Source organism: Anguilla rostrata, chromosome 8 (assembly GCF_018555375.3).
Source record: "Anguilla rostrata isolate EN2019 chromosome 8, ASM1855537v3, whole genome shotgun sequence".
In the NCBI taxonomy this organism is placed as follows: Eukaryota; Metazoa; Chordata; class Actinopteri; order Anguilliformes; family Anguillidae; genus Anguilla; species Anguilla rostrata.
The window spans coordinates 56743213-56766525 of NC_057940.1; the positions used below are offsets into that span (position 1 = coordinate 56743213).

Here is a 23313-nt window from a genome sequence, read left to right on the forward strand (position 1 = left end):
GCAGCTGGACTCCCCCTCTCCTCTGGCTCCTTGACTCCCCCTCTCCTCTGGCTCCCTGACTCCCCCTCTCCTCTGGCTCTGACCCTTCCTCTGGCTCTCTCACCCTCTCTGCTCCTTCTCCCTCCCTGGCCTGACTCCTCCTGGCTCCTGACTCCCTCTCCTGCTCCTGACTCCCTCTCTCTGCTCCGACTCCACCCTTTCATGGCTCGACCGCCTCTGCTGACATCACTTGGCTCCCGTCTCCTGCCCTGAACCCCTCTCCCTGGCTCCATGACTCCTCTCTGACCCTACTCGCTCCTTGCTCCTGACTCCTTCCTCTGGCTCCGACTCCCCTCTCCTCTGGCTCCCTGACTCCCCTCTCCTCTGGCCCTACTCCCTCTCCTCTGGCTCTCCCCTCTCCTCTGGCTCCCTGACTCCCCTCTCCTCTGGCTCCCTGACTCCCCCTCTCCTCTGGCTCCTTGACTCCCCCTCTCCTCTGGCTCCCTGACTCCCCCTCTCCTCTGGCTCCCTGACTCCCCCTCTCCTCTGGCTCCTCGACTCCCCCTCTCCTCTGGCTCCTCGACTCCCCCTCTCCTCTGGCTCCTCGACTCCAGACCGGCCGCCGGTTTCATGGCGGCTCCTCAGGAGCTAAAGCGAACGCCACCGGCGCAGATTACGGGCGACGGTGCAGCTGCGAAAGGCTCGCCGCCGGTCCCACCGTACCGCTGACCTGACTTCCCCTCCGCTGTTTTCAATTCCATGAAACTCAGCTCTTCCATGAAACCACACTCAGCTCTTTTTTTGTTTCCTGTTGACTTCCTGTGCCGAGTGCCATGTGCTTCCTGCCCTGTTTACCACGCTGGATTGAACCATTTCCCGTCCAGACAAGCGTGACTATGGTAGAACAAAAAAAAAAAAACGCATCAGTGCTGAATGCGTTTGTTAATGTAACCGGTTCAGTTAAAAGCAGGGCGGCCCCCTGGGAGACTGGGGAGTGGGGGGTGTGATCGCAGTGGGGGGTGTGGGGGCCCTACAGGCAGTGTGTATTGGACATGCCAGCGCTGGGTAAACCCGTTTATTAGCTCAGCTCAATGCTGCTTCATGAACAGAGGGGAGAACGGGGCGCCATTTTGTGGGCCAAATCCAGTTTGGCATTAACAGCACGCTAAAAAAGCAGCTTCTGCTCAAATGGGTGAGAGTTTAAATGAGCCACTTTGTTACCTCTGATGTGACCCATTAATGTATAATTAAAGCCAAAGTCCATTTTCCAGCTGATCTACCAGCCTAATGGATCCACCTTTCATTTTACAACATCGGTTTTGTAAATAAAGAAAAAAAAAACCTGATTACTGCGGCAGCAAATCTAGAACCAAATCTAGAATTCCAAAGCTCCAGGTACACAGGTATCAACGCTGAGGTTCCGGCCAAAATCCCACAAAGACTGGCTCTCTGTTTCCAGTCACATGATCATTCTCCTGCATCCGATTGGCTAAAATCTTTGGGTTGCCCTAACCACGTTGGTTACCCAGGTATTAACTGCAAATGAGAACTGAGTTGTCCGTTGACTTGCCAGGTTATAAAGATTTTTTTTTTTAAGTATACAAAAAAAAAATACATATAACATAAATGATGGACATCACAAATCAGACACAGATCTCGAATGTAGACCAAACAAACACGTTTATTACTTTCCAACACAAACAGAACAAGGAGCTAAAACTAGTGTTCTTTTCTACATCATCTTGTGAAATAACTCCTGAGCTTTCTCTACTGCTCGCTCTCTCTCTCTCGCTCTTTCTCTCTTTTCTAGAGGTACAGAACTACCACAAGCAACTAGGAAACTACTTTAACAGCTCTCGAAAACAGCACGGGAGGCTTACTGTCTGCACATCGTGAAAATAAGCGCTGTCGTGTTCAGAAGGCTGCAACCACAGCAAATATAAACAACTCTGAACAAGTGGCATGGAACATTAAACATTCAAAATACACCAAAAACAAACAGAGAAAAATGTCCAAAAAAAATGTGTCACGTTCCAAGAGGACCATTGCATCATCTCTGTTTTCATGGTTAGACCTTTTTTTTTTTTTTGGCCAACGGCGAATTTCAGGTCTTTTATCGGCGATGAGGCGAAAAAGTTGTATTATAAAAGGAGTCAAAGGAAGACCATTTGAGTGAACATGAGCGTTGGAGTTAAACCTGTCGGCTTTACTTCTGAACCCTTTTCAGTTTGGAGAAAAATGTCCCAGTCTGTAAACCCCCCTTCCCCGCCCCCCACCGCCGTTAAGGCTGCATGACAAGGTTTAGATTGCACACCACCCCCCACCCAAAAACAAAAACAAAAACAAAAACAAAAAATCAGTCCTTCAGTCCTCCTCTTCTTTATCGGGACTGTTCAACTGTGGAAAGAGGGAGAGAGTGAGTGAGCAAGATTGAGAGATGGAAGGAAAGAGAAAGAAAGAGACGCAGAGCTAGAGAGACACGTGTTTGCAGCGAAGGAGAGAACAGATGAAAACAGTAAATACTGATTATAAAGAAGAGGATGGAGGGAGAAAGAGGGATGGAGAGAAGGAGAGATGTAAGACAGAGAGGCGAAGAGGGAGACAAATGAGAGATGGAGAGAGAGAGAGAGAGACGGAGAGAGAGAGAGGGGGAACAGGGGCACTCACTGTAGGACGAGATGTCGATCTCCTCCGGCAGCTCGCTGATGTTGACCTCAAATCGATCCTGAACATCGTTGAGCGTGCGAGCGTCACCCTCGTCCGACACAAAGGTGATGGCAAGACCCTTCGTACCAAACCTGCCCGCTCGAGCCACCTGAGAGAGGGAGGGAGGGAGGGAGAGAGAGAGAGAGAGGAGAGAGGGAGAGAGGGGGAGAGGGGGAGAGAGGGGAGGGGAGAGGGAGAGAGGGAGAGAGGGGGAGGGAGAGAGGAGGGAGAGAGGGGAGAGGGGGAGGGGGAGAGAGGGAGGGAGAGGGGGAGAGGGAGGGAGATTATTCGCTAAATTAAAAACGGAGAGCTCAAACAGCAGAGGTAACGGACTGCGTTACCCTGTGTAAGTAGGTGTCGGAGTCTTCCGGCATGTCGTAGTTGAAGGCGATGTTCACTCTCTCGATGTCCATGCCCCGCCCGAACAGGTTGGTGGCCACCAGAATCCGCCTCTGGAAGTCCTTAAACTGCTGATAGCGGGCCAGCCTGGGGGGGGGGGGGGGTGAAGGTGCGTGAGCAGGTGGAGTGTTTGTGGCGAGTGTGGTTACACACAGACGGCTCACAGACAGCGAAAACCTCACGACGGGACTTAACAAGTGACAGCACAACGTTCACGACAGAACTTAAACAGCAGCGCCAAACCCCTTAACACAGACAGCGCCCAAAACCCCCCTTAACACAGACAGCGCCCAGAAACCCTTACACAGGCAGGCCCAGAAACCCCCTTTACACAGACAGGGCCCAGAAAGGCTCAGAAACACACAGAGGAGCACAGTCTCCATTCACAGCGCAAACGTAAAAAAACAGCAACACGTGAAAACCTGTTTGGCTGAACTCTCTCACACACACACACTCGCAAGCACACGCACACACACACTCACACACATCCACGCACGCACACCCTCTCGCACACACACTCTCGCAAGCACACGCGCGCGCACACACTCTCACGCACGCGCACACACACACACTCTCGCACACACATACACTCTCGCGCACACACACACACACACTCTCGCGCACACACACACACACACCTCTCCTCCTGAGGCATGCCTCTGTGGATAGCGATGGCAGGAAAGTTCTGCTCCACCAGCAGCTGGGCCAGAGCAACACAGCGCTGCACCGACTTCACGAAGATCACCACCTGCGCAAACACACACACAATCACCTCACTGTACTTACAACAGATCCTTGTACCTTTATGGTATCTGGTTGAACTCCAGCATATGGTTGATGTATCTACGGTACCTGGACGAAATCTAGCATGTAGCTGAATGTTTCCATGGTATCTTGTTGACCTGAATGTCTCTATGGTACCCAGCTATACACTAGCATATGGTTGACGCATCTATGGTACCTGATTGACTCTAGCATAAGGCTGAATGTCTCTATGGTACCTGGTTGAACTCTAGCATAAGGCTGAATGTCTCTATGGTACCTGGTTGAACTCTAGCATAAGGCTGAATGCCTCTATGGTACCTGGTTGAACTCCAGCACGTCCAGCAGATCAAAGAGCTTCCTGTTCTTCTCGTTGTCCTTGAGCTTGACATAGTACTGCTGCAGGCCATGCAGAGTCAGTTTCGTCTCATCGTCCACAAAGATTTCCATTGGCTGCGGTGGGATTGGGGAGGGGGAATGGGCGGGGTTTCGGGGGGGTGCAGGGTATGAGGACGGGGAGAGGTGGGTGGGGCCAGGGGTGGGAGGCCGAGAGGGAAAGGAGACGAGGAGTAAAAACAGTTTGACGGAGGGACCAGGTGAGCCATGGAATGAGGAAGAGTGGGGGGGAAGGGTTGTGTGGAATTGTGGGATATAGGAGGTATGTATGTGGATGATCAAGGGGTGATGGTGAGGGATGAATGGTGTGAGGGTGGAAAAAGAGCAGGAAAGGGGGTAAAGAGAAAGAGAGGAGGGAGGAGAGAGGGATGGGGATTAGATGCACACCCTCCCCTCCCACAGCAGTGCGCGCACACACACACACACATACTATGCACACATATGCAAAAAGGAACACACACATACACACAGTATGACTATATACACGTGCACACATGCTCACACACAGAAAGACAAATGCATGAGAGACACAGACACATTTGAAATGCTTTAACCCTTTCAGACCCCTGACAATCACCTGCAGATTACTGCTCATTTTAAAAGAACTATTTTCACCGACAAACAAAACAAAATAGTCTTTATATGATAGTATGCTTTAGCCATTAACATGTTTTTGTTGAAAATTATTTTGTATTCACACAATTTTTCACACATAACTGTGTCAAAGTGCTTTCAAATTTGAACTGCTAACTGAAAAGGTTTAAGTACTTCAAATATGTATTTGATGTAGATCTGATATGCATGCATGCATGCACACACACACACACACACACACACACACAAACACACACATACATTCACAGACATACACACAGGCACACATGCATGCATGCACACACTCACAAACACCCACATAGGCATGCACACACACATGAATTCACACAAACACACAAGCACAAATGCAGACACACACACTCACTAACGCAGCTCAGTCTGTTCTTGTGCTACCTTATTTAGCAATGAGTAAAAAGTGCTTGTTCAACTGGACCATCTGTTCCCTGTTTTCGAAAAAAAATTATTTCCCCCCTTATCTCTCGAATTTGGATCACACCCACACATCCACTGTCGATTTGGGGGGTGTGCGTGCAGGCTAACCATGTGTGATACCAACCGCCACTTCTCACCACGTCATTGGTCAATGACATGACCAATCACTGGTCACGTCACTGGAATTCCGTGTGCTAAAATGACATTAGCGTAGGCGGGCCCTAACTGTGCAGCGGAACAGACCGTCCAGTGGAAGCCCGACAGACCAGCGGGGGCAGCTGGTACGCGGCGCGATCGGGGAAAACAAAACAAAAAATAAATGTTTTTTCAGGGACCTCTCATAAAACGTTTAAGGTTTCCATCATCAGACAAACAGGCCAGGGCAGAAGTAAGGTCTGTCTCAAACGATGTTCACAACTCATTGCTAAATAAGGGTCATTAGACTTACCTTACTGTAAAATGATAAGTCAAAAACAGTCCAACATTTATCAGCTGTCTGCAGTAGTCTAGCAAGTCAAACCCCGCCCGCCTCCCCCGCCCCCCCACCCCCCCACCCCCCCCGTCTGTTCTCCCGTCAGCTCTCACGCCTCAGGCTACCTGACATTCCTACAGCATGTCACGCAGTTCCGGGCGCCATCTTGGCTCAGGCGCGGCTGGATTCCAAACCTCTCGCTGTACCCCTCCCCTTTCAGCAACGCCCATCTCAGATAAGTGTTTCTGAAAGGGGGAGGGTGCGGTTTTGGAATGCAGCCAATCAGTGCCCACTTCCTTCTTTTCGTCTGGCCTGTGACTGGCTGTCAGTCCTGTCAGTCAGTCAGTCAGGTCTGCCTGCTCCTCTCTGGCTGTCCCCTGAGGCAGTGTCCCGGAGTTCCGCCTCTTTCTATCTTCTGTTCATTAACGGTGCAGAGCGTGTGTGTGTGTGTGTGTGTGTGTGTGTGTGTGTGTGTGTGTGTGTGTGTTCACATGCTTGCGTGTGAGTGTGTGTGTCTGCGTGTGTATGCAAGTGTTCACATGTTTGCGTGTGGGTGTGGGTGTGTGTGTATGCATGTGTTCACATGTTTTCATGTGGGTGTGTGTCTGTATGTGTATGCATGTGTTTACATGTTTGTATGTGGCTGTGTGTGTGTGTGTGTGTGTGTGTGCGTGTGTGTGTGTGTGTTGTTGTGCATGCAAAAGTAAGGATGAGGATGTTTGGAAACCCTATATAGTGGTGTCAAAAAGTTATTAGTTTTAAACATATAAATAACGTAGCTTTTTATTTTGCTGTCAGTATGTGCTACTCTGAGGAATAGTTCTAGAACATTCTTTAGATCAGAGGTGTGAGGTTTGGATGGGATTTTAATTCTCTGTGAGCGTTTGGGAGCTTTAATTCTCTGTGAGCGTTTGGGGCTGTAATTCTCTGTGAGCGTTTGGGAGCTTTAATTCTCTGTGAGCGTTTGGGGCTGTAATTCTCTGTGAGCGTTTGGGAGCTTTAATTCTCTGTGAGCGTTTGGGAGCTTTAATTCTCTGTGAGCGTTTGGGAGCTTTAATTCTCTGTGAGCGTTTGGAGTTAATTCTCTGTGAGCGTTTGGGAGCTTTAATTCTCTGTGAGCGTTTGGGAGCTTTAATTCTCTGTGAGCGTTTGGGAGCTTTAATTCTCTGTGAGCGTTTGGGAGCTTTAATTCTCTGTGAGCGTTTGGGGCTTTAAATCTCTGTGAGCGTTTGGGAGCTTTAATTCTCTGTGAGCGTTTGGGAGCTTTAATTCTCTGTGAGCGTTTGGGGCTTTAATTCTCTGTGAGCGTTTGGGGCTTTAATTCTCTGTGAGCGTTTGGGAGCTTTAATTCTCTGTGAGCGTTTGGGAGCTTTAATTCTCTGTGAGCGTTTGGGAGCTTTAATTCTCTGTGAGCGTTTGGGAGCTTTAATTCTCTGTGAGCGTTTGGGAGCTTTAATTCTCTGTGAGCGTTTGGGAGCTTTAATTCTCTGTGAGCGTTTGGGGGCTTTAATTCTCTGTGAGCGTTTGGGAGCTTTAATTCTCTGTGAGCGTTTGGGAGCTTTAATTCTCTGTGAGCGTTTGGGGCTTTAATTCTCTGTGAGCGTTTGGGAGCTTTAATTCTCTGTGAGTGTTTGGGAGCTTTAATTCTCTGTGAGCGTTTGGGGCTTTAAGTCTCTGTGAGCGTTTGGGAGCTTTAATTCTCTGTGAGCGTTTGGGAGCTTTAATTCTCTGTGAGCGTTTGGGAGCTTTAATTCTCTGTGAGCGTTTGGGGCTGTAATTCTCTGTGAGCGTTTGGGAGCTTTAATTCTCTGTGAGCGTTTGGAGCTGTAATTCTCTGTGAGCGTTTGGAGCTTTAATTCTCTGTGAGCGTTTGGGAGCTTTAATTCTCTGTGAGCGTTTGGGAGCTTTCATTCTCTGTGAGCGTTTGGGAGCTTTAATTCTCTGTGAGCGTTTGGGAGCTTTAATTCCGTGTGTTCGTACCCTGGGTTACGGGGTGCAGCAGGTCGTGCGGGATGCTCTCGTCTGCCTAAACGCGCGCATTCCTCTCCTCCGTCTCTCTCTCTCTCTTTCTTTCTCTCATTCATCTGGACCCTCCCGATCCAGTCTTCCGCAGCTTATTCCTCCCTGCTGTTTCTGAGCCTTTCTATCGCTCCGACCGCGCAGTCCTTCCCCATCCCTCTCTCCCTTTCTCTCTCCCTCCCCCCCCTCTCTCTCTCAGCGCGTTAGCGAGGCATGTCAGTGAGGCATGTTCTTTCAGCGCGTTCGAACCCGTCCCTGTCTTTCACTCATTCACCGCTCGATTCAGCCTCCAGTACCGCTATGCATTGTGGGACAGCGGCAGGCTCTGAGAGCCACCGATCCCGGTGGTCAGGGAGACTGGTCGGCGTTATCCGACTTCACCGCAGCCTGCGAATTCGGCTGAGCTAACGGGCTAACGGGCTCGGGGCGGCGGGGGCGGGATGGCGGTAATAAGCCAGCATAACACAAAAGCCGCTTACCCTGCGCTGGGGTTTCTGGTTTTGGGTCCAAAAGATTTCACTCCCCTCTTTGATCTCCAATTTCTTACAAAATGTGGCCAACGTTTGAGCACACCTGCATCAGGGCTCATTTGCTTTGGGTTTTTGGGAAATTCAGACCAAACGAGGACTCTGAGCTTTGGCTGCAGTCAGACCGCACGCGGCCACGCTGGGCTTCTCCAGCGCGTGTCTGAGTGTGACAGCTGTGTGTGAGTTTACTCCCCGCTCACCAGCAGGGCTTCAGGGCCAACCCCCCCGGGACTCCCCACACCCTGATACCGAGTCTGCCACCCCATTGGTCGAAGCGAGTCAGCTCCAGTGGGGTCACGTCGGGCGTGTTTTGCACGAACGATGCGTTTATCGCGGAGATGGGCGGGACTCTGCGCACGTCCCACACGGTCACCCGTTTTTAGGAAACCGTCCCCCACCCCAGACGTTTTGGACGGAGGTACGGGGGGGGGGGGGGTAATTACATCTTGCATGAACTTTCGGCAGACGGGCCGGATCTCTCGGCTCAGGGTGGCGCTGAACATCATGACCTGCTTCTCGTGTGGCGTCATGCGGAAGATCTCCTGCACGTCCCGGCGCATGTCTGGGCGGGGGGGAGGGGGGGGAGAGAAAAGAGTGGGGCGGGGGAGAGGAGAGGAGAATGGGGGGAGAGGAGAGGAGAGGAGGTTACTCAGCGCCTGCACTTTAAAGCAGAGGCATGCCAGTTTGAGTCCGCAGCATGGCACAGCCGCTCTGCTCTCCTCACCGAGCTGCTCCAGCATCTTGTCGCACTCGTCCAGGATGAAGTGCTTGATGTGGCGCAGGTTGAGGGTCTTGTTTCGGGACAGGGCCAGGATGCGCCCGGGCGTCCCCACCACCACGTGCGGACTCTCCCTCTTCAACACCTCCTCGTCCTTCTTAATGGACAGGCCCCCGAAGAACACGCCCACCTGGACACACAGACAGACGGACAGAGTGACAGGGGCTGGATTGGATGGGGAGGAGCTGGCTCTTTGCTTGGTGAAGGCAGGGTTCACAGGTAGGGTAGTTCAGAAGGGGGTCAGTGATTGGGCCTGGCTGTGTTTGGAGGCGGGGTTTAGCGGCAGGGTCGTGATTGGGCTTAGCTGTATGTAGAGGTGGGGTTTAGCGGAAGGGTAATTCTGAAGGGGGTCAGTGATTGGGCCAGGCTGCGTGTGGAGGCAGGATTTAGAGCTAGGGTAGTGATTGGGCCTGGCTGCGTGTGGAGGCGGGGTTTAGAGCTAGGGTAGTGATTGGGCCAGGCCACGTGTGGAGGCGGGGTTTAGAGCTAGGGTAGTGATTGGGCCTGGCTGCGTGTGGAGGCGGGGTTTAGAGCTAGGGTACCTTGACGGCTGGCATGTACTTGGAGAACCTCTCGTACTCCTTGCTGATCTGAAAGGCCAGCTCTCGGGTGTGGCACATGACCAGCACTGACACCTGAGAGAAGCAGAGACACAAACGAGCCCCTTACACACCTGCACCTCAGGAACACACACTTTACACGTACACATGCTGTTCATTATACACCTCACCCTGAATTTAAGAGCAGGGGGAGAGAGGGAGAGAGAGAGAGAGAGGAGGGGAGGAGGGGGAGGAGAGGAGGAGGGAAGGAGGGGGAGAGGAGGAGGGGGAGAGAGAGAGAGAGTCAGACCTGGCCGGTGACGGGCTCCAGCTGCTGCAGGGTGGCCAGCACGAACACGGCCGTCTTGCCCATGCCCGACTTGGCCTGGCAGAGCACGTCCATGCCCAGGATGGCCTGGGGGATGCACTCGTGCTGAACTGGGAGGGGCACAGCAGTCAATCAGTCAATCAATAAATTGATCGCTCAGTCAATCACTCAGTCAATCAATCTATCAATCACTCACTCAATCAATCACTCAGTCAATCGCTCAATCGATCACTCAATTAATCAATCAATCTATCTATCTATCAATCAGTCAATCAATCAATCGATCGCTCAGTCAATCAATCAATCAGTCAATCAATCGCTCAATCGATCACTCAATTAATCACTCAGTCAATCAATCTATCAATCACTCAGTCAATCAATCACTCACTCAATCGTTCACTCAATTAATCTGATAGCTGATAGCTGATCCCAGGTCAGCTGAGACCCGGTCTAAAGCCCGGCCCTTCCGCGTGTATCGGCTGCAAGCTGATCCAGGATCAGCGTGTTTGCGAGGCGGTGTGCGTGTGACGGACGTCGGTGGCCCCGCCCCTCTCTCACCCTCGGACGGATGCTCGAACCCGCAGTCCACGATGGCCCTCAGGAGCTCGGGCTTCAGCAGGAAGTCCCGGAACCCGGACGAGTGGATGGACACGTACGAGCCTTTGAGCCCTTCCTTCCTGTGCGTCAGGGCGTCGCTGCTCACGGCCCCCAGCCCGTCGCCCACTCCTCCTCCCCCGTCAACCTCGTCCTCCTCGTAGTCCAGGAGCTCGTTCTCAACGTCGTTCTCCGTCATCCTGAGGAAGGCAGAACACCCCCCCCCCCACGATAAATACTCCGCTGGTCTGGAAGAGTTCAATTTACCTGCTCGTATTTGTTATAGTTGTGGTGCACTCCACTTTTTATTAGGCAAATGAAAGTGGTATTTGTGTATGTAATTTCATTTCTCAAAATATTTAAGTATTATAGTATTTTACCCATGATTGGCTATATTAGATTTTAACTACAATAATGACAAAATACAAACTTCTCAGCTCATTGGATCTATTCGTGGCTCATGAACTGCGTAATTATTTCTACTTTGAAAAAACACTAAATAAAATCTTAAGTTGATTCATGTCTCGCAATACAGAATACAATACAGAACGGAATCGTTTACTTGACAGGTTAGCTACTCCTGTGGGTGTGTATAAATATTGCTAAAGGGCAACATAAACCCAAGGTGTAGCTATCACCGACTGTCACAATAACAGCAATCCACTTTCGTTATTGTCGGTAATATAGCAGTTAACATTCATAGATCAACCGCCATAAGTAACACACATCCCAGTGTTAACAATACTCTAAATTACGGCTTATAGACATGCGAAGACGAAAGCCACCTGTCCAGTTTGCACAACATTGTATTAGTCATACACAGTTATGGTAGCCTACTATTATCATGTACGTGTAGTTATGACGTGTTGGTTAACCAAACAGAAGCGATAGAGCAAAATGTCAGTTTAACTAACGCCGCGGATACACGGGAAACTATGACACCATCGCTGCATTCCTGAAGCCGCAGGAAAAAAAGAGCTAGGGTATTTAACTCGGCTAATGTAGATGGTGAACCATGCAGCGAGCGTTAGCTAGCTGGTTACGTTAGCCAATTTTACAAAGGCCAGTTGCAGGCGCAGATAAGCGAGTTACGGCATTTGCAAATGCAAGGCGACCGAGTCATTATTCCCAGTGATAAAAAGGGAACCTGTTTGTTCAAATGTCTAGTGGGCTTTTTCAGTATTTTACCTTACGTTTTTCAGTATTGGCTATCGCAGATGATACGCGGAGGTTTATTTCGTTAAGATAATTTTTTTTATTTCGTCATCAACTCGCGCGAAATAGTCGTTTAAGAAAGACCCAAGAAAAGTGCTATACAAATGCCTGTAACCAATCAAAATTCAGAAAATACTTGCCTTATTCATCGGAAGTGCCCATGTTCATTTAATATAATTAACACAACTCTTGCTGTAAAATGTAACTTACTTCGTCGTGTTTATTTTACCAAGTAAATCTGTATAATATTGCATAGTGAGAGTGTTCGGAAACTTCTGGTATTCTTTATTTCTGGACAATTGGTAAGCTATCTTGAGCGTGAAACACGTGTGTTAAGATGGGGTAATTACACGTCTTTTCCAAACTTCGACAAACTGGGATATGTATTAGAGTGTATGTCTTAGTCGAAACGAGGCCAAATATACCGGTATACCTAAGTGTCTAGCTAGATAACTACGACTAGTTCTCATTTTGCTTTCGTATTAAAAAAAGCTTGTACGGTGTTTGTATATACCAGTCATCCAGCTAGTAAATATATACTGTATGCTACTGTTGTGTATTTCTGTTGAAATGCCACTTCTGCTTGTCAGTTATGTCGTGCTTCAGTGGAGATCCAAATTTTTGTTCGGAATGCGGGACTATTCTTCCGTTGCCGGGGCCGACGGACACTGTCACTTGTGTCCGCTGTAACTTCAGTGTCTCAGTCCGCGGTGAGTACGGCGTAGCTGAACCGTAGCCTACATATGATGCGTTTTGTTTTAACGGTAACGATAAAACAGTTGTTGTTTGTGTAGTGTAACTGACTGTACGTTTGGAATAGTATTGCACATTTTATTCATGACGTGTGTTTAACCCGTTTAAATTTTTTTTTTTTAAAGAATTTGCAGGCCGTGTGATCACCTCTTCCGTGGTCTTTAATTCTTTGGAATCGTCCTCCGTTGTCAATGAGACCGAGGAGTCAGAACTTAAGGGACCAGTGGTGAGTTGCTGTTAGTTTTCCACGTAACGAGTTAATGTTTTTGTTAGTGTACCAAGTTATATAATGGAAGCTTAATGCCCTGGGTGGCAAAAGCATTGGTGCGGCAACCTCCAGACTGGGGGTTTGACAGTTGCTAAAATGACCACTTAGATGATCTCGCATTCTTATGAACAGTTTAGCAAACCAATCATATTTTATGGCCTTCACTTTATAATTGCGTATGCCTGGGAAGGAGGAAAGTAACGTTGTGAAATGTGTACATATCCACGTGCTTCTCCCCCTCCCCAGATTGACAGACGCTGCTCTCGCTGTAATAAGGAAGGGATGGTGTATCACACACGACAGATGAGATCTGCCGATGAGGGGCAGACTGTGTTCTACACGTGTATACACTGCAGGTAATGTGTGCTACGCACATCACAACACGCACGTAGCCTGTACACTGCACACGCTCAGCACTTGCTTGCTTATTCACACACACGCACGTGCGCTCACTCACTCGCTCACTTACACACACACGCACGTGCGCTCACTCACTCGCTCACTTACACACACACGCACGTGCGCTCACTCACTCGCTCACTTACACACACACACACACATACACATACATAGAGGCATTGTCTCAGTTTTAGTGTACAGTATGTTTTAAATTGGCCCAGACAGTTTTTTAATATTCAGTAAATCAGTCATATAGTCCTTCGTTGCACACAGGCACCATCTGGGAAATTCGAACACTAAAACTGAAATTATGTCAGAATGGCCCAGAAAGTGAACTGTCCCTCTAGGGGAAACATGGCAGTGCGTGCATGCATGCTCATTTTCTTGTTTCCCTCTCTAGGTACCAAGAGAAAGAAGATTCTTGAGAGGTGCTAGATGGACACATTTTATGCGCAGAAGAAGTTCCCCTTCTATGGGGTCAATTAACCCTGAAGTTGGGACTGTGACTCGTGATTGACTCTGGTTATGCATTTAAACCCAATAATGCTGACACCATGTCAGGGAACACACACTGTACACACCCACACTCACTGCAGCTTTGCCTTGTGAATGCATAATCAGGGACTGCGGTTTGTACTGTGGCATGAATCTCCACATGATGAGAAGCTGGGACTCGGACCAGCGTTTTTTTTTTAGGTTTCTGGTCCAATCACAGGAAGGCCCCTGTGATCAGAGACACAGGATACCATCATTTCTCTATTTCCCCTCAGAAAAACAAGCCAGTCTGATGAATGTCAAACAAAAGAGTATTTTCATGGTTTTATAAATATAAATGAGTCATGCACTTCTGTCCTTTTTTTGTATTTTAAAAAATTATTATTTGAGGGTTAAATAAATTTTGTTTTCAAATGTGCTGTTATTGTTCACAGAGTCCTTATTCTGTAACCTAGCGATGGCATAAATATGGTGAAATTTAGAACCAGCGACACAGAATAAATGTGAATCATTTTTCACAATTTAGTTAAAAAACAGCTTAAGTAGAGTCTTGACCTTTTGTTTTAGTAGTGTTGGGCAATTTTAGAAAAACATTGAATGTTTACCAATGTTTGGGGTAGTAATTTGAGAAACAGACTTTGCTACAAGTTTAAATGTTGGGTAAGCCAGAACATTGGTTACCTTTGTTGTACTATTCAGTGTGTTTATATTTAGATTTGTCTTTGAGTGTTCACAAACTGTACATGTTAAGCTACAGGTCATGTGAGGAAATGAATAAAAATAATTTCTCTAACAATTGATGCATTGTGTGCAGCCTTGACCATATTTTCTAAAATACTGAGCATGTGAGTGAGGTCAACATTGGTTGGAGCACGTGGTCTCACAGGAAGCATATTATCTGTGGATGACTGTTCTCCAATCAGGTGGCCGCTTTGAAAAACCGCTGGTCACGTGATCCTGCAACATGGCTTCCGTACAGTCCCGCTGAGAACCGCTACAATAGGAACTCCTCTGCATGACAGTAAATATTGAGGAGGATTATTCTGTTAGTTATCCAGAACCCTGGAAAGAAGGTAAAACTTTTCAATAGTTTCGTTGTGCCACCCTACGTGTTTCTGAAAACCGTTAAATTTGTCGCGTTCGCTACTTTGTACTCTTGATGTAGGTCTGATAGCGAGCTGAAGTTAGCTGTGGGTGGACACTACACCTGGCTAACTCTGTTACTTCATTGCTGCCTAAATATTGTAGCCTGCACTTATAATTTTGGTGCCTGCTATTGTAAGCTTAATTGCTAACTAGCTATGCTGTCCAAAGCTTGCTCGCTGTTTGTTATCACTGCTGCCAAGTGACAAGACTGACTGAAGTTGCCGGCTAATTTAGCAGTCTGTTTTTACAGTTGGCTGTGTGTCTGTTGAGTTGTCGTGGATTGCACGGGCACTCTAACGTCTTATCGATGTTCTTTGGTGTGTGTGTGTGTGGTCCAGATGAAGTTACGCGTGCAACTGCAGTGTAAAAACCTTCACGAATACCTGAGAGAACTGAGCCCAGACGTTCTGGACCGACTGTACAACCATCCCGCTACCTGCCTGGCTGTCTACAGGTAAATTAAAGAGGCCTGATAACACGGAATTAGAACATCAGTTACTACCGACATCAATTACTACCGACATCAATTACTACCTACATCAATTACTACCTACATCAATTACTACCTACATCAATGAACTAAACTGCCTATAGACACACAGGGCTATGGCTTAATATTCTGTTGATATTCTGCTTACTTCTGCATTTTTAGAGTTGACTATATTGAAAGGGTTGTGACAGAATTAAGGCAAATATGTACGAAATGTTGCTAAATATAACTGCATATATATATATGACTATTAATATTTTGTCCAATATTGGATTGTTTTCAACAGTTCTCTTGGTTATGTATGTTGGTCCTTAGTCCAACAGAGCTCTCATTGGCTGAAAAACTGTAGTGATGCGTATGCGTGTTCCTGGTCAGCCCCTTCACACACAAGCTGGGTTTTTGCATTATGGGTTGCAAAGAAGGCTGCAAAGTGAGTGTTTGTGACGTGATTTGGATGTACCAGATGAGCACTCCATTTTCACACACTGTTTACAACCATCTGAGGTTCAGTTCCAGCTGTTTTGTGGTTCTCTTCAAAAAATTTACCATGGAAACAAAGTGTTTGAACTCTGTTACCACAGTGATTAGTCCTAAACTGGCACTAAAAACCACTGTGTGTTAACTACTGGTAAAAACCACTGTGTGTTAACTACTGGTAAAAACCACTGTGTGTGTGTTAACTACTGGTAAAAACCACTGCATGTTAACTACTGGTAAAAACCACAGTGTGACTACCCTGGTTAAATAAAGGTTAAATAAATACAATAAAACAAAAGATGCTCTGTAGTAACAAAATAATCAGCTCTTGCATTTGGTCACAGATTCTTTAAAATAACCAGATGGTCGGCTGTTAATTTTTGAGTCAGCCAAGATCCTGACAGATTGAAAAGCCTGCTCAGGATGACCGACCTGTCCCTCAAACAGTCAGGCTGAAAAACAGGGCTGCACCTCAGATTGTACTACATGCTACATGCTACATGGCACATTGTGGCTCCCTTAATGACTGGAGCTGTCATATACTGGTGTTCACTGCCGTGGATCGGCCAGTCAAAAGACTATGTCACAACAAAGAAGCGCTGTGATTGGTCCAAATCAGTGGGCCTTTGAATGGACAAGGTGTATGAATCTAAATGTTCATGTGTATATATAATTATTAAATGTATTTTTTGCGCTAACATTTTCAGTTGGACAGCCACTGTCTGTTGACATTATAACTGAATTTGTAAATGATGTTTATATTTTACTGACAGCTGCTGTTCTCCCCTCCCCTCCCGCCCCCCTCCTCCTCAGGGATCATGATGAGTGTGTGTCGGTGCTGATGGGTCTGAGGATGTGGCACAGTCAGCAGCTGCAGGGGGGGCTGCAGGGTCTGCTGCTGAACCCCGTCTTTAAGGAGAACCTGCGGGTGGCGCTGCTGGGCGGGTGGGTGCCCCACAGCCTTCTGGGAACAGGGACTATAAAACCAGCAGTCTCGTTTTTGTCCAAGGCATGAGGGCAATCTCTCTCTCTCTCACTTCCTCTCTCTCTCTCTCTCTCTCAAATTCAAATTCAGACTAGCTTTATTGGCATGGCATACATATTTACATATTGCCAAAGCATGACAAAGTACAACAAACATAGAATAAGCATATAAACAGAATATAGACGTGTTTGTCTGTGTATGTGCCTGTGTGTGTGTCTAGCGTGTGTGTGTCTAGTGTGTGAGTATATGTTAGCTCTTGCACGTGTTCACACGCACTCTCTGTCTCTCTCCTCTCTCTTTCCTCGTGATGGCGAGAGACAGTCTGGACGAACCGCCACCCGCGACGTGAAACCTGACAAACTACGCCTGGACCTGCGACGTTATCCTGACTTCAGCGACGAGCGCAGTAACCCTGCGCTTTATGCGCTGATCAACACGGCTAATTCCCTCGCTTTATCCTGTATTCAAACACAGCGCTAACCCTGCACTTTATCCTGTATTCAAACACAGCGCTAACCCTGCGCTTTATCCTGTATTCAAACTCATCCCTTCATTCTGTTAATCTCAATTTAGTCCTTGCACATCCTGATCTAATGCTGTTGTAATATGTGCTATTTTAATCTTTCAATGGCCTGTTTGACCTTTTGCCCATTTTCTCCGGTTTCCTGTGTGACTCTGGTTTAGCTGCCTGTGTTAGTTTTGTCTTAATGGTCCAGATCGTTGCCGTTCTCTGGCTGTCTGTGCAGTTACAACTTGTCTTCGAATGCTGGCTCACATACAGGGATTCTTCATACTTCAGTGCAAACCAGCGCCGAATTTAATCCCTGTTAAATAAGATGAGTTAAGTCGCAATGACAGTATGGAACGCAGCGCAGGAAGTGTCCTTAACTGAACTTCCTGTGCAAGACCCAGCTTGCATAAACACAAATTTAGCCCAAAAGTCATAGTACACATTCACTCTGTGGCAGGCTGGCAAAGTTCTCTCCCTATAAGTCCCCTCTCACTCACTCCCTTTCTTCTCTCTGAATTTAGTCCCTCACCCCCTCCCTCTCTCTACCTCCCTCTTGCTCCCTCTCTCCCCCTTCGTCTCTTTCAAACCTTTTCTCCATTAATCAATGTAATTTAACTGTTTGGCTGTTTTATTGTTTGTCTTTGTTTGCTTGTTCATAACTCTTTTAGTTTTTATCATTTTGTTGTACAAATAAATGGGTTTTTAAATAATAATAAAAAAATTATCTCTTCCCCTCCCTCTCTCCCCCTCCCTCTCCTCCCTCCCTCCCTCTCTCTCTCTCAGTGAATCGGGCGAGCCCCCTTGTATCACCTCGGCTGGGTTTCAGTTCCTCCTCCTGGACACGCCCTCCCAGCTCTGGTACTTCACCCTGCAGTACCTGAACACTGCACAGGTGAGCCTTAACCCTGCAGTACCTGAACACTGCACAGGTGAGCCCTAACACTGCAGTACCTGAACACTGCACAGGTGAGCCTTAACCCTGCAGTACCTGAACACTGCACAGGTGAGCCTTAACCCTGCAGTACCTGAACACTGCACAGGTGAGCCTTAACCCTGCAGTACCTGAACACTGCACAGGTGAGCCTTAACCCTGCAGTACCTGAACACTGCACAGGTGAGCCCTAACACTGCAGTACCTGAACACTGCACAGGTGAGCCCTAACACTGCAGTACCTGAACACTGCACAGGTGAGCCCTAACACTGCAGTACCTGAACACTGCACAGGTGAGCCTTAACCCTGCAGTACCTGAACACTGCACAGGTGAGCCCTAACACTGCAGTACCTGAACACTGCACAGGTGAGCCTTAACCCTGCAGTACCTGAACACTGCACAGGTGAGCACTAACACTGCAGTACCTGAACACTGCACAGGTGAGCACTAACACTGCAGTACTGAACACTGCACAGGTGAGCCCTAACACTGCAGTACCTGAACACTGCACAGGTGAGCCTTAACCCTGCAGTACCTGAACACTGCACAGGTGAGCCCTAACACTGCAGTACCTGAACACTGCACAGGTGAGCCCTAACACTGCAGTACCTGAATACTGCACAGGTGAGCCTTAACCCTGCAGTACCTGAACACTGCACAGGTGAGCACTAACCCTGCAGTACCTGAACACTGCACAGGTGAGCCCTAACCCTGCAGTACCTGAACACTGCACAGGTGAGCTTTAAATCTGTGAATGAACTGTAGTGTTTTATTTTATTTATTTTTATTTGACCTTTATTTAACCAGGTAAAATCAGTTGAGAACCAATTCTCATTTACATTGAAGTGAAGTGTAGAGGCAGCTGAACTTTAGTGATCACCCTAACCCTCTCTCTCTCTCTCTCTCTCCCTCTCTCTCTCTCTCTCAGTCCCGAGGGATGGATTTGGTGGAGATTCTGTCCTTCTTGTTCCAGCTGAGCTTCTCCACCCTGGGCAGAGTGAGTAACTCCAGCAGGCGTGTGTAAACGGCGCAGCTCTGAATGTTCTGTGTTTGGCGCCCCCGTGTGTTTGTAAGAGGTAGTGCAGCTGCATCTGTGTGTTACAGGACTACTCTGTGGAGGGTATGAGTGAGTCTCTGCTCACCTTCCTGCAGCACCTGCGCGAGTTCGGCCTCGTCTTCCAGAGGAAGGTAAGGGAGGAGAGAACAGAGATGGAGGGATGGAGAGAGGAAGAGGGAGGAGAGAACAGAGGGAGATAGGGCGAGAGGGAGGGGGACAGAGGGATGGAGAGAGGAAGAGGGAAGAGAGAACGGAAAGGGAGGGAGGAGGAGAGGGAGATAGAGGGATGGAGAGAGGAAGAGGGAGGAGAGAACGGAGAGAGGGTGAGGGAGGGAGGAGGAGAGGGGGTGGGAGAGAAGGAAATGGAGAATTAGAGGAAAATATGGAGGGATGGGGACAGAAGAGGAGCAGAGAGACATGGAGTGTAAGGAGGAGTGGGGGAGGAGAGATGAGGGAGGGAGAGAGGAGGGGAAGTGTGAAAGAGAGAAGAGGGCAAAGGGGGGGAGGAAAGGATTGGAGTGAAAGAGGGGACCGGTGAGGGAGGGAAGGAAAAAATGGTGTGTTCTGTCTTCCATTTTATCTTCTAAAACTGGCTTTGAAGCCACGGACACAAATGTAACTTATGCTTATCTTTGAAACGTATTTGATTATTCTACTTGAAATTTATTTGCAGCATCATGCTTTATAGACTTTTAATATTTGATAAGTTTGAGACATGTTTGAAAATATTTCAGATAAATTTCCAGAGTTTCTGAGCACTGTCTGAAGACCTGAGATCTGCATCTTTCTCTCCCTCTCTCTCTCCTCCTTCTCTCCCCCCTCCCTCCGTCTCTCTCACTCTTCCCCCCCTCCCCCTCCCTGTGTCTCTCTCTCTCTCTCCCCCCTCCCTCCCTCTCTTTCTCAGAGGAAGTCTCGGCGATATTACCCCACTCGCCTGGCAATCACCCTGGCAGCGGGCATCAATGCAAGCCCCTCCCCCTCCTCCGCCACCCCTGGCACTGGCGACGCGGGCTTCATTGTCATGGAAACCAACTATCGCCTGTATGCCTACACAAGTGTGTACAAGCCTCTGGTGTCAGTGTGCATATACTCACCCGACTCTCTCTCCTAGTGCAGTGTTACTGACCTGAGTGTGTGCGTGTGTGCGTCTGTGCGTGCGTGTGTGTGTGCATGTGTGTGTGCGTGCGTGTGTGTGTGCATGTGTGTATGCGTGTGCGTGTGTGTGTGCGTGCGTGCGTGTGTGTGTGTGGTGTGTGCGTGCGTGCGTGTGTGCGTGCGCGTGCGTGCGTGCGTGCGTGTGTGTGTGTGTTTCAGACTCTGAGCTGCAGATTGCCCTGGTAGCTCTGTTCAGTGAGATGCTGTACCGCTTCCCTAATGTGGTGGTCGCTCAGGTAACCAGAGAGTCTGTGCAGCAGGCCATCGCTAACGGCATCACCGCTCAGCAGGTAAGGCATGCAGACCTGGCCTTCCACACGCAATGCACACACCACACACACTGCACATGCTACACGCAACGCACACACCACACACACTGCACATGCTACACGCAACGCACACGCTACACACACTGCACATGCTACATGCAACGCACACGCCACACACATTGCGCATGCTACATGCAACTCACACGCTACACACACTACACACAGTCCACACGCAGCGCACACGCTACATGCACTCCACACGCTACACACACTCCATACAAAACCTACACGCGATCAATGCGCCACATGCAAACCACAATCTACACGCATCCCACATGCTAAACGCAATCCACAAGCAACCCACATGCTACAAGCAACCCACGTCATGCTACTCACATGCTACACATGATCTACTGGGCTAATGAGCTGCTATCTTTCAGATCATCCACTTCCTCCGAACCAGAGCTCACCCCATCATGCTAAAACAGGTATTTTTAATCTCTGTCTCACATTCGTCCGTCATGTGTCTCTTTCTCACTTTGACCATCTTTTAGATATTAATGTATGAGCGTATGATAATATTACACCTCTGTGCAGATATTAATGTATGAGCGTATGATAATATTACACCTCTGTGCAGATATTAATGTATGAGCATATGATAATATTACACCTCTGTGCAGATATTAATGTATGAGCGTTTGATAATATTATGCCTTTGTGCAGATATTAATGTATGAGCGTATGATAATATTACGCCTTTGTGCAGATGCTAATGTATGAGGGTATGATAATATTACACCTCTGTGCACATATTAATGTACGAGCATATGATAATATTACGCCTCTGTGCAGATGCTAATGTATGATAATATTACACCTCTGTGCAGATGCTAATATATGAGCGTATGATAATATTACGCCTCTGTGCAGATGCTGTGTTAATTTATAATTCTGATTCTCCTTTACTTTGAACCAGTCTGAGGAACAGGCATGATTTCCCCAAATTCACTCTGCTTTATCCCCCCTCTCTCCCTTCTCTCTCTCTCTATCTCTCTCTCACTCTCAGACTCCAGTTCTCCCTCCCACCATCACAGACCAAATAAGACTGTGGGAGCTGGAGAGAGACAGGCTGCAGTTTACTGAGGGTGCGTGCGTGCGTGTGTGCGTGCATGTGTGCATGTGTTCTATGAAAAGGTCCCTCTTCCCAAACTACCCATTGAGTGCCTCTTTTTTTCTTCTCAAAAATGGCGCTGCACAGAATGTCTTCCCCAGTGCATGTGATATTTTCAGTATAGGTTCCCACAATGGCTGCCCAAACCTCAGATGCTAACATAGGTGCCTCTAATGGAATTGGAAGGCATTGTTTAGTTATGGGTCACGGTGGGATATTGGGGCGTTTATTATTTTTTTCTTCGTGGGTGTGCGGGTGAGAAGACGACCTTTGACCCCTCTCTCTGTGTCTGTGTTCTCCCCACCAGGAGTGCTGTATAACCAGTTCCTCTCACAAGCTGATTTTGAGGTGCTACGAGACCGCGCCCAGGTAATTCTGTCTGCAGTTAAACTCTCGCCCCACTGCCTGGGTCATTTCCCATCATCCCCCTGAGAGCGTTTTCTTTCTGCATCTCTCACGTTGGGAGACCTCTCTCTCTCTCTCTCTCAGGGACTGGGTGTGCTGGTGTGGCAGAACGCCCCCCACAGGGTGATGGTGGTCACGCCACATGGACACAGCGAGGTCAAGAGGTTCTGGAAACGACAGAAGAGCCACAATTAGTCTCCATGGCAACGGGGCGGACTTGGGGAGGGGGTGGGGGGGTAGGAGCGGGCGGGGGGAGATGAGCTGAGAGAGTCAAAATCCAAGTTGGGCCCCACCTTCCCGGAAAGAACCGGAACAGTCTGGAAGCATGAAGCCACAACTCAACAAGCGGGACAGAAATGGAACGGGGGGGATTGTGGGTAAGAGTTCCGGTCCCATGCCCCGGGGAGGCTGACATGGTTTTGCTCCAGCTTGTTTCCCTCCGACTTAACTCCTCCAATTTACTAACTTCCTGTACATGTCGGCACTGCTCAGTTTCCCACAATGCACCATGGTGGAACTTTGGTGGATAGAGATCTTGCCACAGTCCTTCTACCCGTTTGCCCTCTCCAGCCGAACCGAGCAAGTCAAGTTAATTGCGGGTGAAACTGATGGCGAAGTCACGAGCCGAAGGTTGGTGTCCTGCCACCCTGACGAAGAGGATGGTAAAAGGGCATGCCACCCTGACGAAGAGGACGGTAAAAGGGCATGCCACCCTGACGAAGAGGATGGTAAAAGGGCATGCGACCCTGACGAAGAGGACGGTAAAAGGGCATTCCACCCTGACGAAGAGGACGGTAAAAGGGCATTCCACCCTGACGAAGAGGACGATAAAGGGCATGCCACACCGGGCTGCCCGGGTCCTGGGTCTGACACATGGGGCCGCGGGAACGCTTGTACAACCGGTTGCCCGGCACCAGTCTGTTGCTAGGGAACACAGGGCTGTTGTACGTGAGCTAATAAATAAAACTGATCTTTGAGAATAAAAGGCAATGATTGCAGTGTATATGTTACAGAGACGGGCGGGGGTGGGGGGGG

General features: G+C 48.5%; 3 protein-coding genes across 6 annotated transcripts; 2 read left to right on the forward strand and 1 right to left on the reverse strand.

Moving 5' to 3' along the window:
* Positions 1 to 1642: 1642 nt before the first annotated feature.
* ddx39b (DEAD (Asp-Glu-Ala-Asp) box polypeptide 39B) lies at positions 1643 to 12435 on the reverse strand. 3 transcript variants are annotated; one of them, XM_064349218.1, is made up of 11 exons: positions 12302 to 12435; positions 10511 to 10746; positions 9935 to 10062; positions 9628 to 9720; positions 9032 to 9215; positions 8751 to 8869; positions 4168 to 4299; positions 3723 to 3832; positions 3027 to 3171; positions 2647 to 2794; positions 1643 to 2376 (listed from the first exon to the last, which is right to left on the reverse strand). In XM_064349218.1, exons 2-11 carry the CDS (start codon positions 10743 to 10745, stop codon positions 2360 to 2362), a joined length of 1311 nt encoding a protein of 436 aa, XP_064205288.1. In that variant the 5' UTR covers position 10746; positions 12302 to 12435; the 3' UTR covers positions 1643 to 2359. The 3 variants fall into 3 exon arrangements, with proteins under 3 accessions (XP_064205288.1, XP_064205287.1, XP_064205286.1); XM_064349217.1 differs by lacking the exon at positions 12302 to 12435 and adding an exon at positions 11740 to 11861; XM_064349216.1 differs by lacking the exon at positions 12302 to 12435 and adding an exon at positions 11735 to 11859.
* On the forward strand, positions 12074 to 14476 carry polr1h (RNA polymerase I subunit H). Of its 2 annotated transcripts, XM_064349220.1 has the most exons (5): positions 12074 to 12154; positions 12352 to 12471; positions 12640 to 12740; positions 13029 to 13138; positions 13582 to 14476. In XM_064349220.1, exons 2-5 carry the CDS (start codon positions 12354 to 12356, stop codon positions 13604 to 13606), a joined length of 354 nt encoding a protein of 117 aa, XP_064205290.1. In that variant the 5' UTR covers positions 12074 to 12154; positions 12352 to 12353; the 3' UTR covers positions 13607 to 14476. The 2 variants fall into 2 exon arrangements, with proteins under 2 accessions (XP_064205290.1, XP_064205289.1); XM_064349219.1 differs by lacking the exon at positions 12074 to 12154 and having other exon boundaries at positions 12354 to 12471.
* Positions 14477 to 14590: 114 nt separating this feature from the next.
* gtf2h4 (general transcription factor IIH, polypeptide 4) lies at positions 14591 to 23263 on the forward strand. Its single transcript, XM_064345652.1, has 13 exons — positions 14591 to 14749; positions 15161 to 15276; positions 16237 to 16268; positions 16563 to 16798; positions 18049 to 18177; positions 19147 to 19215; positions 19323 to 19406; positions 20180 to 20330; positions 20590 to 20720; positions 21140 to 21187; positions 21769 to 21847; positions 22181 to 22242; positions 22363 to 23263. Exons 2-13 carry the CDS (start codon positions 15161 to 15163, stop codon positions 22471 to 22473), a joined length of 1248 nt encoding a protein of 415 aa, XP_064201722.1. The 5' UTR covers positions 14591 to 14749; the 3' UTR covers positions 22474 to 23263.
* Positions 23264 to 23313: the final 50 nt, after the last annotated feature.